The following is a 19,183-nucleotide window of genomic DNA, read 5'->3' as shown; positions in this document are numbered from 1 at the left end:
TTTCGGTTAAAATATTTTCGACTAATATATTTTCGGCTTGGTTATTTTCGTGCATAATATTTTCTGATAAAATATTTTTCGTGTATTTTGCTTTTGAATTTAATCATTTTCGGATAAAATACGGTTCGGGTGAAATATTTTTCGTCGATAAAATGTTTCGGGTAAAATATTTTTCGGATAAAAAACGTTTCGGTTAAAATATTTTCGACTTATATATTTTCGGCTTAGTTATTTTCGTGCATAATATTTTCTGATAAATTATTTTTCGTGTATTTTACTTTCGTATTTAATAATTTTCGGATAAAATACGTTTCTATTAAAATATTTTTCGGATAAAATTATTTTCGTAAATTTATTTTCGGATAATATATTTTCGGCTGAAATATTTTCGGACATAATATAGCCCCTCCTTTCGACTACCTACTTATAATAATATAATGTACACAGTTACACACTACACAAAAACAAATAAAAAATAAAAATAAAACACACATCGTTGTAAAAAAAATTATGTTAACAAAAAACCCAAAGTTTATTATTTATTGCTGGGTTTTGTTTATCGCTTAATAGTTCAGTATAATACAATATTATTTTTACATTATTTATGCGAATCCGATAACCTTTATATAGACCTTTATTTATATTACCTAATATTTTCATAACATTTTGTTCCTCTTTTCTATCACTTCGTTCGGTTTCGTCCATTTCCTACTAAACGCATTACGTTTATTATGTTCTTTAATTAGGACTTTGACCCCTACGTGTAAAATGATCGTATGCGGGTTTTTCTCACAATAATTCTTATTTAGACGCTACATGAACATTGGGAATCTCAAAGAGTAAAGGGCGGTATAGTGGAAATCCCCAAAAGTACTGAGCGCACATATCCTCTGCACAACCAGACACTAAAATCTATACTAAGGTCTTTACAAAACTGAAACTTTTGGTTACATCTTATATAGCCTGTGCCGATTTTTCGTACTTTATAGGGAACCCACCAATGAAAAAATCGAATCTCCCGGGAGGGCGGTCTCCCGGCGGCGGCGGAGCCGTCTCCGCGTTATCACTCCGTCTTATCACTTTTCACGATTTTTTTCAACATTTTCAAAATTTCTTCAGATTTTCGAGTTTTACCCCCCCTCCCCGGGCGGAACCGTTCGGACCTTATTCGCGTTCCCAGTCAGATTTTGAGGCCGCGCGCGGCCGTACTTTTTTTCCAGCGGGCCCTCCGTCGCGCGCGTTTTTTGTCTTTTTTTTAAACCTAACCTCCGGTTACCTAACCTAACCTCCGGGACGAAGACGTATTCGCGTTTCCCGCTAAATTTATAGGCTGCGCGCCACCGTACTTTCTCCGCGGGTACGAGTCCCGGGGCCGCGGGACGACGCCGAGAGCCGATTGCCGATATCGCCGCCGTCGAGTAGGTATTACTATATACAGGCATAAATACGTGCGTCGGAGGGTTCGATTTTTTTTCGCGAATATCGCGTTTTCGACGTCCGAGGGTGGCGGAGCCGGTCGTCCCGCCGAGACGACGCGCTTTACGTCCGCCGCCGTCGCGCGCGTTTTTTGTCTTTTTTTTCAAAAATTCGAGTCTTAGCCCTTTTAAAGACGTCGGAGCTCCCCGTTAATGACTTGATCGCGTTCCCCGCAATAACAAATAAGTAATTACCTAAGTATTTATTTTTTTCCCCAATAAAGAAAAAATTGATTGATTTTACATAATGTGGTTTCATTTTTTATTTTTATCATTTATTAATTTAATCTGTTAATATATTATTGAAATTAATTGTAAAAATAACTAATATTATATTAAATCATTTAGGCCACCATCATAATTTAAAATGTGAATTCCCTGATGAGGACCATTTAAATTATTGTAATCTTGTAAACTGTCATATGAAATATTCTGGATATCGAGGATTTTTTAGTACAGCAAATAAAAAATGTGTACAAATTCCGGAATGCCAATCTAAAAATAATAGTGATCAAGTAAATAAATTATTTAGTGTTTGATTTAAGACAATGCATATAATATGTTAAGGTTAAGAGTAGATATATGTTTTTTTTTTTAGGATTTGTGTTGTTTTTTGTGTGTTATTCTTATATTATATAGTAAATATACATATTACAAATAATATTATATATATATATATATATATTATCACATATAAGGATGACTTTAGCTGTGATCGATATTTTATTCATTTTACTGTCCGTATTATGCAATAGTTTTGTTTTTATAGCTAATTTTCTAGGTGTATAGTTATAGGGACTTCTAGCATTTGCATGTTTTTTTTTATAGGTAATTAAATAGCATGCAGGTTAAATCCGATTTGCAATATAAAGAATCTATATAGAAAAAAAATATTATAATAGAACCTCTAGGTATATTTTATAAGGTTTTAGTGCATAATTATTATTTACGCATTATTATCTAATTTATTAGTACTTTTTCTGCAAAAAAAAATTGTTTTAATTTATTTATTAAAATGTAATTGAAAATTGAAAGGGCTATATTTTACTTACTGGTCAGTGGTACCAATGATATAATATTAAAATTTCTATATTAAATTTATTTGTATTAAATAATCACATGACATTGATATAGAATTTATATATAGTTATGCAAAAATAAAGAGATTATTAATTAATAACATAAATAAATATAAAATAAAATTATTCAGTCAAAAATTATTTGTCTTAACTTTTATAACGCACATTTGATATATTTTTTAATGATATTCGTGTTTTTTTTTTACACCTAAAACCTATATATATCACTACTTTTTTTAAAATATTATAAGTACATAAAGATACTTTGGTAACAGCGACTACTTTAATACTTGAGTATATTCAACGGACAAATATATTTTCCTCATATAATTATATGAGTATATTCATTAAATTGATTAAGAAATAATAAATATAAAAACTAATTTAAAAATCATGTACCTATATATAGGCCTATATCTGGTCTAACAACCAATGTGTAGATCTAAATCACACCATTACACAAAAAGACATTCAAGAAGTATTGTATAGGATAAATAACAATAAGAACGACGAACAGTTCCATACATTCGACAAAATGCATTCTAACCAAGTATAAATTAATAAAAATTAATGATAATTTAAAAATTGGTTTTTTTTTTAAACAACTTTAATTTATTTAAAATTCAATTCAGCTAAATATTATCTAATACATTTTAGAAAATCCATTGTCACAATGGATATTTGAACAACTATACCGATTTTTGTGAATGTGATCTTGGATGGGAAAATGAAAACAATATGGATTTGGATGATTTTATACCGTCAACTATACCATTACAAATGTGTACGGTTCGTCAGAAAATTTCTAGAAATCGCATGCAGAGTTTAAAACATGCTACAATACCAGAAAACTGTACATTCGTGGAACTTGTATCCTTTAATTTATAATTTAAATGCATTTAAATAGTGTTCATAGTGGCATATAATCATGTGGAGACTTCATCATTGAGTCATGCCTATATATCTTATTTACTTAAATAAGTTAAAATTATGTGACAATTAATAATATTTATAAGTAAATATTCCGTATTAAATATTATAATGGCAGGTATAGATATTCAATATGTATAATTATCACAAATATTTTATTAAGTAACATTTTTGATTGATCAATTTATTTTTCGATTTGAGGAAAATTATTAAAAATAAATACTATTTACAGGAGTATAATAGAGGGTTCATATAAAGCATACATTTTAAATCGATAATTTTGAAAATGATACTTGGTTATATTGGCAGGAATCAAATGATTTCCAAAAGTTATTTTATATTGATAATGATTGTTTTTAATAAAAAATGACATACTTATCATCAATAAAATATAAATTTCATCAATGATTGGCCTAAAGTTTATTTCATGAATACATTGCTTATGTAGTTATGTGTTATATAATTGTATTACCTATATAACTTTTATTAAAATCAAAAAATATTTGGATACACATATTATAATAATATAGTGTATTGAATATCTACTCGTCTCTTTATACATATCTACTGTTGTCTGTTTAACCACATAAATGTCCAAAATGCTATGACTGAATTTTTTCACCACAGTTAACAATGCTTTTAAAAAATAATTTCCTAAATTTAATTTCAGATTTGTTCATTGTTCATTAGTTGTGTGATTATAATAAATATTATGTTGCTACTATAAATATAGTGTAGACGTTGGTTTAATAAGTTTAATTAGTAAATAGTAAATATTTTCAACAGCATGTGATTCATTTATTGTTATAATTTGTACTAGACATTTCTGTAAACGTTTTCAGTGTTATTAATAATAATAATAAATCTGTATCAATTTGAAATAAAAAAAAACTCAAATACTTTTATGAAGTGAATATATTGCCGACGCGGTTTATTATATTTTTTACTTTGATCCAATAAATATATTTAAAAACACCGCCAATAATAGGTTTGCTCGTAATAATACCTTGAAATTGAGTGTAACAATGAAATACAGACGTTTTTGATCACGGAATAATAATAACAATAATAATATATGTAACGTATCCCTTGAAAAAGCGACTTCGACTGCAATGTACCCATACGTAATGTAAGGAACAACTCTTCAAAAATCTGACAGCCTGCCATTAGAGTTATTGATCCTATACAAATTTTTTGACCCACCAATTACCCAAGGCATCATTGAGAAACCAATTTAAACGTAATTCCTATACTATATTATATAGGTATATTCGAAATCGACATGGCGCCAACGTCTTACACACATTTTAATAAAACTGGTAGGTAGTAAACATATTATACATTGTAAAATATAAAAAAAAAATTATACTTTTATTCTAAATGTACCTCCTATATAATATTATATATCTACCCGAAGTTTAAATTCTGTAGTAGACAAGTATTTTAGGAATATTATGATGTTTGCATCAGCAGTTTTTAAACGATTGAATAATTATGTTACAAATAATGTGAATATGTATGATTACGCTTTGTATAGTAATCATTATTTAGGTAATTAATAATTATATATACTTATTTTCGATATTAATTATACTATCGCGCTTACGTGGAACTATACAGGGTGTCTATTAGGTACTATATATTTGTCCTCGTCCTTCGCCTACCTGCCAAATTATATATTAGGTTTATACTCCTAACCTCGCCACGTCCTATCCTAACTTTAAAACTTTTAATATAAGTTGTATAACTAATAAACAAAAGTATACCTGACAGAAATTAATAAATTAATTCATTTTTTGAAATATTAACGTAATTCATTATAATAAACCACATTCAATTTATTATCTTAGATTTTTAATAAGAGCGAAAACAAAAATTATTTTGATTTATTTATTAGATAGGTAGGTAATGGTTAATTATGTAATAATAAATTAACTATAAGTTATAGCTGTAACTATAAGTTATAATCACGGCTAGGATTTGTATGCAATAAAAAATGGTAAAATATGCATTTAAATTTTTAGAAGATAAACACTAAAATATAGTATATTTATTTATTGAAATACATCAGTGATTGGCTAGCTGTTTGTCTTAATATAATATAATTGAGAAATAAGATAAAATAATTTAGAAATAAAATTTATAATTTACATTCACTACGACCACATTTTTTTTTTAATTTTCGAGAATAAATGATTTTTCTCCGTCAAGCTTTTCAATATTTTATCGCATACCTGTTGTACCATTGGATTGTATTTAGAAAAACAAAATTTATGTTTGACAAAAAAACCAAGTTTATGAAATATACTATTAAACATGTATTTTTCGCATTCTTATAATCGAAATATGCAATAATATTCATTTTATTCAATATTAAATTCAATAATTTTTTTGTAATAATACATGCATTTTATCCGAAATATGCAAAAACATGCAAAATAAAAATACCACCATTTATCTCATCATGAGGTGGACATTACTCACAAAATCAATAATCAGAAGTCGCAAAAAAAACATGCTGTTGCATATAAATTCTAACCCTCGTTATATTCATTGCAGCTCTAAATATACAATAATAATTCTTCAAAATCATACATATTTCATTAATTAAAAATCATTGGTTGACGGAGACTATTGGACATGTGGACTAACCAGTAACCAGTAACCATATACTTATAAATATATATTTATATTATGTCTACTGGACTAACACGTAAAGACACTCTGTCAGTACTCTATAAATTATATTCAATTTAAACTATATTGAACATATTTTCATATAAGCTATATATTATATAGAGGTATAGCCGTAGTGTTGCCCAAGTTATAGGTATTATTGACTAAGTAATAATACTAAAGTATCACATTGTACTTCAGCTTATTCATTTCAAAATATGTTTTTAAATAAATATTTAAATTTTTTTAGCGGGGGGCTTTCTTATTCTAAATATTGCAGTCATCCAATCAAAATTTATTCTAATTTTTTATATACAGTGCCACTATATAGTATACCTATACCGTAGGTGCCCCATTTCATGACGACTAATGACGAGGTCGTATTGTTAAATTGATCTACTAGTGAGTAGTGACTACCAATAATATACTGGCTTGGGAAAAAAAAATCTAATACTGCAACCATAAACTGTTCGAAGAAGAACCACCTGATGGCAGATGAATGCGGCCTCAGATGTATTTTGACGGACGGAGTCTTTGATCTCATAATGTATACATTTAGCATGTACAATAATAATAAAACGTATATTTTCTATTGTTTCTATAATATTACAATATATAAATCTCGCGGCTGCCGAAACTCTGACGCCAGCGCCGGACGTCTTAGGTATAATATTATAAATAACAATAATGACATTACATTTTAGTGTGTAACAATAAAATGATGACGATTAACGATAATACGATATGATATTATTATATTATTATTATGATTTTTTTTTTCGTCAAGTTTGTTCCGGTAAACCACGACGTAAATCACGAACTTGTGAGCGGCACACGTGCGGCGTTGGTATTTTTTTATACTTTATATAGATCAAAAAAGCCAATTTGTAAAATATGGTTTTAAGAAAAAAAATCGGTTGTTGGTCCTTAGTAAAACAGACGGGCCCAAAATCATATTCTGGCCGATTAGTACTCGCTAGTCGCTGCTACGCGCGGTATACCCGTCGTCTGGGAGATAATTGATTTTCTCGACAACGGCGTAAAACGAAATCTGAATATTTGTTCACTTACAATTTATTATTCAAAACGTCACACGTACACACAATTATCTCAAACTTTTCCGAAAACATCGACACCGTCATCGAGGAGGTGATGGAAGACCTCAACACATCAGTGGTGTCGGATTCCAGCGAAAGCCAAATTGAGACGACCGTCCAATAGGTGCTCCAGGACATCGTAGCCATGGAATTTGGCTACGGAGACCATCTACAACTGGACACCGGTACCGATAACATAGACAAAGATAAACGGATGGTCGCCATCGTCGGTCATATTATCTATGGTTCTCTTATTTCTGTTTTTTTGCCACATTGAGAAATTTTCCTTTGTACCTATTACTTATATATTTTTCGGCATAAATGTTTCAAAATTGTAAAGCACTCGTTAATTATACATATAAAAAATATATCACTTATAATATTATTATTCTTTTTCGAAATTATAAACCACGGTGTTTAACAATGATATTATTTATGACTGTATTCAAATTATTATTTTAATATATAAATTATTTATATAATAAAATTGTTATTTCTTATTTTTTGTATTAAATAGTAGTTACGATTTTATTTATTATAACAGAATAATGATTTATGAACATCATGATCGTGGTCATATCGTGGTCCTATGAAGAATATTAACCAACAACTTTTTTGATACGTACCAAACCTCAATAAAATATTATAATGAAGGTTTTAGCCTCGTGAAAGTATAATTAGTGAAAAATATTGTCATGCACCATGCACATTGCACATATCATTGTAAAATCAATAAATTCATCGCCCGGACCAGAATCTAAAATAATCTAAACTATAGTTTTCGTTGTTGTTGAAAGAACCCAAGTACCTACACCCACATTATGTTTAAGTAAAATTAGGTACTTTGCTGACCCGTCCATCGATCCTCAAGAGATCTGACGATCGAATCCGCACACGCTGTCAATTATGTTGATGATGACGATGATTCTGTTGAGTACACAATAATAATAGTTAAAACATTCAGAACTATATAAACTAATATATTAATAGGTTTAACATATTATAAACAAATAAAATTTTAATTATAAAAAAAACACACTGCTTTCTATACACTAGTAACATATTTTGTTGAAGAGGCGAATTGATCGATAAGTAAAAAAAAAAACACAATATTTTAGGTATGCATTGACTATTTGTATCGCCGAAGATAGAGGCGTCTGGTCAGTGGTGGTTCTATCTAAAATTAAAATACTACATTTTTATGAAAAATTAATAATTATGTACCTTTCAGAAAAATAATTATAAATATGTAGATATTATGTTCGTATCATGTGTACCTACTTGATTTACCGAGTATCTAGTACCTACCTTATACCTACGTGTAATAATATATAATAACTCTATAAGAGTTGATAAAGTATGGTAAAGTGTTAATTATGATAGAGTATTTACCAACAACAGAATTAATTATTGTAAAATTATCAACATTATCAGAAATTTACTTGGAATCATTACACAATAATTAGAAAAAGCTACAATTAAGTATTTATTTTAGATCTAATTATTATACTATTATTTTTCATTGTCACATTTGTGTCCGTCATAATGTCTCGCACCAATCCTTTCATATAAAAAACACACAACAATAAATTATGGCCGAAAGCGCATTCTCAACCAACTCAGCGATTTAGAGAAAGATGATGCAGTTAATAAACAAAAAAACTGTCGAAAATATAATCAAATTGCAGAAGGAGCAAAAAAATTTTTAATTATTTCCATTCTGAACTGTAAGTATCAATAAAATTTTTATTTTCAATTTAAATTCTATCAAAAACAAAATAAAACAATGTTTTATGCTCATTTTAATTGTATAAATAATTAAAATAAAATAAATAAATAATAAATAATATAGCATGGTCGAATTTCAACCACTGGGCGGTACTATACCTAGCTGAATCCGTGCATTTCGTTGCCCGTAAAAAATCTCAACTCTTAAAAAAGTTATGATTGTTCAACTACTTTTGGGTGTAACTTGCAGTAAGTACAACTCAGCCACCATGATAGGCAATGTTCAATAATTTCATTTGATGCACGCTTTAACCTAATCTACCCGAATAACCAATAGTAAATAAATACTAATTTCTACTGCAGACTGTGACCAATATAGCAACTATTAATAAATAAAAATAAAATTTCCAATTTCCGTCGTGAACCTCAACGTTCCTGTTTGAGTACCTCTTTAAAATGCGAATTTCAGCACATCCTTTCTTATTGCACGGTAAAAGTGTTAGAGGGACCACTATTCAAAATCAACGAGTCAGTAGTATATGGATTTTATATTTAAAATCATATTTTTGTCGGTACCAGTGGCATAAATTGGGCTAAATTGTTAGGGTTGCAATAAGTTTCTAGGTTGGACAGACTTTTGGGAGGGCTTAGCCCATCACACCTCCCCAAAAATGTTTTCTTTTATTCTATATTTAATATTACAAGTACATAAGCTCAACAAAACTATTTTAACCCTAAAGGCTTAAACACATATTGTCATATTGTATCTATTGGTATTTGGTATATATTATGAATATGCACTATAATTAGTAGGGTAATAATTACTTACTGACTACCGTCAATAAAATATGTATAATTTTCTTAAAGAATATATGAATACATAAAATACAACAATTATTTTATTTCATAAAATTAACATTTTAAATAACAGCTGCTATTTAGATTTTTATAATATGTACTGTTTATATTTGTATTTGATTTTGTATGTTTAAATACATATTTATCACTTTTATATTACACAAATTAACCAAAACATTTACTATTATTTATTTTACGTAGGTAACTAGTTAAAGAATTTTCACTTTGAATTGGTAGAAGTAGGTATTTAACAAAATATCCTTAAATATTTAATGATATTAAATTATTATAAATATAATTTCAATAAATTGTATACGAATACTAAATATATGATAGGAAATTAATTATTCACTAGATTTAGGTAGGTACCATTTTTCATTTTTTTCCTGGGGAATGGAGGTTTTCTTCAGATAAGCTAACATTTTTCTGAGCATTTGTATTAGTATTTTTTCTTAAGCAGGTACAACAATTAGTACCGAAATAATACAAAAAATATATATCAAAATAAATTTAATTTGCTCAATAAAATAATATTATCTTAATAATTAATTTAAAAATTAACTTACAGATCAAATATATATTTTTTTATTTGTCAAAATTGTAGTTTTAATATAATATAAATCAGTAATATATTTTAAGGGCTACTTTAAACTTAATGCATACCAAATAGGTATGTGTACTAAACAATTATACGAATTTAAAGAAAAAATAGACACTTACTTTCGACTTTTTCGATATTTTTACAATAAATTTATCCATTTTAGCAAGTTGTCGAAACACTTTTAATTTTGAATCGTTCGCGGATAAGAAATAAAATAATACAAGTGTCAAAAATAAATGCATGTATAAAACAAATAAATAATAATTTTAAACTATGACACGTTTTTACTATCAGCTGCCATTGAGACTCGAGTCGGCCGATCACAATAAAATATAAATATACATATTGGTATAATAATATTAGAAAATGGTTGATGACAAAACTATAAAGAAATGTGGAAAGGATACAATATTATAATAATTCCAGTGCTTCAAAACAAAGTTAAACATTGGTTCTCAAAATATAAATTTGTTAATTTATTATTATATTGATATTTCAATTTTTTAAAAACTGAAATCGTGATATTTTGGAGTCGCAAAAAGATACTCTTGCGACCCTATGATATTTTCAGGGGTCGCAAGTGCGACCCCGTGCGACCCCCAGTTTACGCCACTGGTCGGTACATTGGTACGATTATTAGGTTTACATAATTTTACGGTACATGCGCTGAACCCATATACAGCCAGTATATTATTATATACCCAGACCTCAAATTTATTATCATAAACGTTTAAAAATATATATATTTGTAACAGAAAACCGTCCTTCCCGCGCATGACACCACGTCTATTGGTCAACAATAACACAAATAAAGTTTGACACAATTATTATTCACGTTAACACGTCGCCATAATAGACGAAACAGTCGAAAATATCAAAACCTATAATATAATTCACCGTTCCGTGTGCAGCAACAGGGGTGGTTAATAACTTGAGAAATCGTTTTACCTTTATATAATATTATATGATTTGGTGAATAAAAGACAATATTCTGCACGCGGACCGTTAAATAGTATAATATAATTATATTATTTTGGCTCGCCCGTCATGCGGACCGCCGCCGCCGCCTCAGTGGTGCGTTGGCCGTGTAACTCACGAGTAGCCGAGTTTCTATAGAAACCGACAATATTCCAAAAGATACGTCGATGTTGCCGTGAGCGACCACGCCGGTCGTTGGTGTATATACTGTTTAATATACAATAAAAACGTTGGACGGCATAAACCTACAATACCAACGTTCTGGTGCTGAACGTTGATACAAGATTAAAATTTTCAAAACGAGGGCGTATGCATGCGGTATTGCGGTCACCAGCTCTGTATTTCCTAGTTTCGAACCGCATGATAATCGTCGTGTCTGTCCTCATGACATACTGACGGAAATATTGTCGCGGTTACCCGTTCGGGAGTGAAAACAACATACCATATTTTGACACGCCTGCACGGAAAATTATGTAATTCTCGACGCTGGTCCAAGCGTTGAAAAGTGATGTTCTTCCGTCCAGCGGACAGTAAGCGCCTGCGGTTTCTATTCTGACCGCGTGCTGTTCCGCCGCATTGCGATACGTCCGATGCGGCGAAATACAAGCGTTTTGATTTAACACATAGGCCATAGCTATGTGGACACCCTAGGGCATGGCTTGTTTTTTCTGAACGCTGCATGTACAGGTCGAACAGCGTCCGTATAAGATACGTATAAGATCAGATTAATATCAGTGGTGGTTAAATATGGGGGGGGGGGGGTAAAGGGGGTAGATCCCCTCATGACCTTTTTTAAATATTAATTATATTTTTAATGATCAATTAATAGTGTAAAAAGTTAAAAATCAGACACCCACCCCCCGCGATAAAATAATTTGACCACCACTGATTAATATATACATACCTACCCACTAAACAAATATACGAACATTTTACGTATACTCTACGTATATACATACACCAATTTACGTATAATGTATATACAGATTACGTTTATTAAAGTGATATTTACCGTCTATTTTTGGGTCAAAAGACCACTATTTCACGGACATTCAACGAATAATACTCTTCAATTAACATATGCTTTTCGTATATTATACGTTTAGATAAGGGATATTAAACGTATGTTTGATACATTTTTTGGTCAAAATCGGGATATAATACGTATGTTTTTCGTCTACGATTAAGACATTATACGTACATTTTTTGTGCAACATTGGAATATTATAGGTATATTATTGGTGTAAGATTATGACATTTAAGGTATAGTTTTTGGCCACAATAATTATAATGACAGTGATAAGTACTATTATAGGTACTATTCTATTTATAGAAAATTTAAATTCCATTGATTATATCTATAGATATATAATATATGCGATTACAATGTACATTTATTGGTTGCAATGGGTATATTATATTATTAAACATAACACATTGTATTAATAGCATGAATAAAAATATTTATTAAATTGAAAAAAATATACATTATAAAATAATTTAATATATTTATATCATGTAAGGTAGATATATTATAATATGTTATTATAATGTTTATATTATTTTCTTCGAGGAGAAAATGTTTATATATTGCAAGTTTTTGTTTTACATATTGTTAAATTAACATAAAAATATACATTATAATGGCAATTGGGACTCAAAGGGTTAATGTAATTTGAATATATTATTAAGGACTTTTAAGTGTGGAATTAGGATTGAAAGGTTTGTTCAAGAGCAAATTACAGCAGAAAAAGTAAAAGCTGTTATTCCAACACCAAACTCCTAATAAACCAACTAAAGTTGTTGCTGGAACAGCAGCACCACATAAAGATTTTTTACTTTGTTTTTCTTGTATTTCCTTTTTTTTCCTTTTCTAGTTTTTTTTGTTTTTCTTGTTTTTCCTTTTCATTATTGTTTTTATTTATAAAATAAATTATACTCAATAAATCAATAGGATCGCAAAACGCGTTTTGTTTATACTGTATATTTAATTGAGTTGTTTGTTGATCGAAATTTCTTTTTTTCCTAGGTCTTAAATTAACATTTTTTATACGCCATTGTTTTACGACTGTATTTTTTTTAGATTTTACTTCTACAATTTCCCAATTTCGAGAATTAAATTCTGTTACAGGCATATCAGAAAAAAATCGTATAATATCAAAAACTCTACTAATTCTCTGAACGTCATGATTTTCGTATGTTAAATTTTTTAGTAAAATATTCAATTCAGATGCTAAAGAATATTGATTTTCTCCTACAATTGGTCTGGAATTCGTTTCAAAGCCATCACCTGGATCGTCCATTCTAAGGTTGGGAATTGGTCCTGAAAAAATATTTCCTGGTAACCAAGAACACATTGTCAAAAATAACAATTCTTGATTATTATTATAATCTCTATATTGAACACTTACACCGTTAAATGATATAGGATTTACACCCTCGGCTGTAAATCTAATAATGGATTGTCTATATGCTTCGTTTGGAACAAATACTGTTCCTCCACTTGTTCCAGATTTAGAAATATAAGCCTGATTCCCTACATTATTTTGTCTAATATAAGAATTGGTTAAATCATTTATACTTTTTGATAATAATCTTCTATATTCAGTATGCATTCCATTATTCGTATTAGATAATTTAACGATTAAAGTAAAAAAAATTTTAAATAAATTATAAGGAACGATATGATGTCTAGCCAACTGAATATCCGGGTAAAAACCGTCGGTGTTGATATTTGAGATATGAGCACTGGGAGGTCTAGGATAGAAATTATTGTGATCAAATCTAAAATTATTGTTTCCGTTATTAATAGTTACAATATCTGATCTTGCTAGACAATTAAAATCGTTAAAATTTATTAATGATATGTTTATATTATATTTTATAATTTTTATTAAATTTAAAAATAAATCTTGTGCCTGAAAGATTTAACACTATTTGAGTTCCAATTGCCAGTATCCCTTTCAGAACTAATAAATTTATTTTGAAGTAAAAATTACGTCAAAATAATTAAGTCTGAAAAGGTTAAAATTTGTACAATTGTTTTAAATCTGTTGAAAAGTTGATTCCTGTTGAGTTGTTGATCTAATACCATAGATTTTAGAGGTTGAGTTGTTGAGCTGTTGGAAAGTGTTTGAGTTGTAGAAAAAATGTCATAAATGTTGCCAGTGGACCTTAACATTTCTGAAATTAGAATTGTTGGAAAACTTGAAAGCTATAGTTTAGTAAACTTGTAAGAATAGATGAGAAATTATAACATTAATTAATTAATTAGTTTATTTCTGAAAAATATTACATTATATAACGTTATAATTAATATTAAATAAAAAATATAAAATATAAAAAGAAATTGAATTTGTTTTAATAAAGTAGTTGAAAATTTAAATGTCAACTACCAATATACACTATATTAAAAATATACTTGGAAAAAATGCTAAACCAACAATGGTGAACATATTACTTAAGATTTTAACAGAGAATACAAATAATAATAATTTAGTTACCAATGTTGGGGATATTAATTACACAGAAGGAGAACAATTATTGCAAGATTTTAAAGAAATAACAGAACCATTTTGTGATAATATTATGGTAGCAAAAATATTAGATTTTAGATGTTGCGATGCGATATCAGAAAAAAATTTTTTAGTTAAGAAATCACATTGTAGTAGTTACAATAGTGATTTGAGAGGCTATTTTTCAGAATTTAAATTAGCAGGGCATGGTGTAAAAGCAAAAAAACCATATTTACTAAATAGTGATACTAAAACAGCTTCAGGTATTAGACAAGTAATTGGCGTTAACTTAGAAAAATATAAATCCTATGAAAATCCAGTTTTTATTCCTTTTAAAGTTGAATTAGCTGATGTAAAATTAGAAACACTATTACAAAAATTACCAGGAATATTAGAAAATTTTAAAAAAGTAGATTTTTATTTATTAGATTTGGATATTACACAAGATTTTGCAGGAATTTTTAACAAAGAGGAAATGAAAAATTATTTGACTTCTAATTTTTCTCTATCTGATTCTAAAAAAGATAATAGAATTGTGAATAATGACAAAACAGTAGGAAAAGACTGTTTGACTTGGTTGAATGAGACTTCTAGAGCAAAAATGTATTATAAATTCGTTTGTCAAATGACAAGTCCTGGAATAAATAAACAACTTGGAAATCATGTGATAAATTATTTAAATTGTCCAGACAAGATTGAAGGAAACTTTTGAAAGTAAATTAGCGCAAAAAAATGGAATTACGAGATTAGAAGTAACTATTTATAATTATACTAACGAGTATTTTACTGAAAAGTATGATCCAATAGATAATTGTATGAACATTTTGGAAAAAAATAAATTGTATTTTCTTAAAGCTCCTTTTTATTCTGTTCCAATCTCTAGTGTGTGGAAAAAACTGACAAACACTTTGGAGAATAGCTGTTGTATTGTAGATAAAACATCAAATAAATTAAATTATGTTTATTGGACAAATAAGAACACCAACAAATTAACTGGAATTAATATTAAGCTCTCTGAAGAAGTTAGTAAACGAGAAAAAATTATAAAATATGTTCTTTCCGCCTTTAGTTTTCCAATGCTGCCTATAAATTATATAGAAGTAACTAAATTCGAAAATGAAAAGATATCTGTAATCCAAAAATGTTTTTTAAAAAGAGAAGGGAAAACTTATTTTACAAAAACCACAACCTTGTATTCTAGTGTTAAAATTAACATTTTTTTTACCTGATTTCATAATGTTACTTCAGAAAGCGGTTTTTGTTTTCGAATCCCTAATACCTAATTACTACGTAATAAATATATCGATATTTTTTCTGTTGTTTTTGTGTGTTGTTGCAATTGGAGGTTTACGAGAGATTTTCTATGTTCTGACGGTTTAAAACCTGAAAATAGGGCGTGACAATCTGTTATTTGGCCCGCTCTGTTTACGCAAGTGATGTGAGACGTCATTTTTCCCCTCTATTAGTTATTTATCTTATAGTTTGTTTCTAAATTTGAAATGTTTTATTAGATAATGAGTTTTTTACAATTTGAAGTAAGTAATACTACCTATAATTAAAATAATAAACTACAAACAGTTATATATAGGTGCCATTGTACCAAATTATTATAAAATATACATTTAATTACATAAAATGGTTGGTATTAAGTTTGTATTGTGTATTTGTGTCTATTATGTATTGTGGAAAATAGCATTTGTTAACATTTATATAAAGTTAGTACTAAATGCTATTATTTGTTAGTTGTATAATGAATCTATTAATAAGACATCATATTGACAATTTTAGTTTTTTTTATTTATAAATAACATTGTTTATTTGTTATTATCCTTCCAGATCATTAGAAGAAACTAATATTCCTAAAATATTATTAAATTCAAATTCGGTTAATTACACTTACATTCCCATGGATATTCAAAAACTAACATAATATATATTTAATGTTTGATGTTAAACGCTCCGATACTCATCGGATATAAATATATAATATTACTATATTATAAGATTACAATAGGTATTACTATTATATTTGAAGATATTGTTCATACATAATAATAATATAATATTTTAATGGTTTTCAATATATAAGACATTCAATATACCTATTATGTTTTTAACAAATATATTGTAAAATAAATTGTTTTATCAAATTTAGATTTTTTTATTAAACATAGATTTTTATTAAATACAGATTTTTTAATAAAATACTGTTTTTTTTTAATTTTTATGATTTATCAAATATAGATTTTTTATTGATTTTTTTTCAAATATACCTAAATCTTTTTATCAAGTACATATTTTTTTATTTAATACAGAATTTTTATTTATTTTTTTTTCAAATTTACATTTATTTTTTAAAATACAGATTATTTTAAAAATAAACTGTCTTATCAAATTTAGATTTTTTTATTAAATATAGATTTTTTATCAAACAGATTTTTTTAAGATTTTAATTTTACTAAGAATTTTTATACAATAAGATTATTTTACAATAAACATATTTTAATTAATATTTTTAAAGTGATTTTTTGACCCAAAAATTTTTTTTATCAAATATGGTTTTTTTTATTGATTTTACATTTTTTATTAGTTTTTTTTATTGCTTTTTTATCTAACAGATTTTTTTAGAATTTAATTCAATTTAGATTTTTTGTAAAAAAAATAAATTGAATACAAATCTGTTTGATGGAAAATTCATAATTTAAAAAATCTAGTCTAAAAAAATGTATCTGTTGGATAAAAATCAATAAGAATCTGTATTTCAAGGAAAATTAATAAAAAAAAAATCCATTTTTGATAAAAAATTCACCAAAATTCCAATTTTGATTTGCAAATTCTAAAAACCAATTTACAATTATTTGCAATTAATTTGCTAAATATTGGCGTTGGTTTGGAACGGATCGGACAAAGTGGGGGCTGCATGAAGTTAGCCCCCCCAAATCATTTTTTTAGTTTTCGAGCGTGCACTAAATTTGCAAATCCTAAACACCAATTTGCAATTATTTGCAATTAATTTGCTAAATATTGCCGCTGGTTTGAAGTGAATCCGCCAAAGTGGGGGGGCTAACTTCATGACTATGTAGTAATTAGGTATTAGGGATTCGAAAACAAAAACCGCTTTCTGAAGTAACATTATGAAATCAGGTAAAAAAAATGTCCGCCCCGCAAAGGAAGAACAAGCGGCGGCGCCGACTCGTTCATCCCCTTGTCGATTGCTACGACCAACTTATTACTACACCGGCAACGATTCTCGGCAAAATAGAGTTTCAATACAGTGTTATTCATTATTAATATAATTAATTGTCGCTTTTGCGTGCGATGTTGACGGTAAATACTTACGTTTCAAAATTATATTTCGATGAATCGTGTGGGCGGCGTACACTTGCTTTTGCTCCAAGAATGTGAAAACTTGAAAATTTAAAAAACCGGTACTCGTTTTTTACGTGACTAACTGTAAACCCGATGCGATATCGTCGTCGACGTGGTCTACTACGTAGATTACGACGGTGGAAAAAAACAAAAAGAAACACTAACAAAAATAAATGACAAAACGCTCACGCAGCGGCTGGGTCGTCGGCAGCTAGAGGAGTTGGAGTAGAGCCGTAGAAGACACCGTTTGCAGTGGTCGGCGGCGCTGAAATGATGGAAAACGACGATATCCAACTATTTTATATGAAACCGAGGGCGCCCGATTTCCTACTAGGTATAATTTTTGAACTAGCGTGATTTGAACTGCCAATGAAAAAATCGCGTTGCCCGGCGGGGCGGTCTCTCGGCGGCGGCGGAGCCGTCGCTGCGTTATCACCTCTCCTTATCACTTTTCACGATTTTTTTCAAATTATTTTCAGATTTTCGCGCGCGGCCGTACTTTTTTCCCGACGAGCCCGCCGCGGCCGGGACGACGCGCTTTACGTACGCCGCCACCGCGCGCGTTTTTCGCCGTTTTTTTCGACAATTCGAGTTTTAGCCCTTCTCGACACGTCTGCCCTTCCCGTCGAAGGCTTATTCGCGTTCCCCGCTAAATTTATAGGCCGCGCCCTGTTTGCGGAGAGCACCTCCGCGGATAAATCCGTCGCCGTGGTTGCGGCGTCGTCACGTTTTTGACGATTTTTCGACAATTTTCGACGCGGGTCATCTAAAACCCCCCTTTGAGACGTCCGACCTCCGGGACGATGCCGAGAGCCGAGTGCCGATATCACCGCCGTAGAGTGGGTATTACGATATACAGGCATAAATACATGCGTCG

At 29.1% G+C, this 19,183-nt stretch overlaps 2 protein-coding genes across 2 annotated transcripts; one reads left to right on the top strand and one right to left on the bottom strand.

Moving 5' to 3' along the window:
• Positions 1-1,828: 1,828 nt before the first annotated feature.
• Positions 1,829-4,211, top strand: LOC132940173 (uncharacterized; the record flags this gene model as incomplete). Its single annotated transcript, XM_061007627.1, has 4 exons — positions 1,829-1,990; positions 2,964-3,104; positions 3,212-3,424; positions 4,155-4,211. Coding segments are annotated over 4 exons (573 nt in total), but the record flags the coding sequence as incomplete, so codon positions are not given.
• An 8,739-nt stretch (positions 4,212-12,950) lies between these two features.
• On the bottom strand, positions 12,951-18,801 carry LOC132941447 (uncharacterized). Its single transcript, XM_061009500.1, has 2 exons — positions 18,277-18,801; positions 12,951-14,605 (listed from the first exon to the last, which is right to left on the bottom strand). Exon 2 carries the CDS (start codon positions 14,035-14,037, stop codon positions 13,258-13,260), a length of 780 nt encoding a protein of 259 aa, XP_060865483.1. The 5' UTR covers positions 14,038-14,605; positions 18,277-18,801; the 3' UTR covers positions 12,951-13,257.
• Between the last annotated feature and the right edge of the window lie 382 nt (positions 18,802-19,183).

This window comes from Metopolophium dirhodum, chromosome 3, assembly GCF_019925205.1.
Source record: "Metopolophium dirhodum isolate CAU chromosome 3, ASM1992520v1, whole genome shotgun sequence".
In the NCBI taxonomy this organism is placed as follows: Eukaryota; Metazoa; Arthropoda; class Insecta; order Hemiptera; family Aphididae; genus Metopolophium; species Metopolophium dirhodum.
Note: the sequence above shows the minus strand (reverse complement) of the source record. Positions and strands in the feature narration are given on the sequence as shown.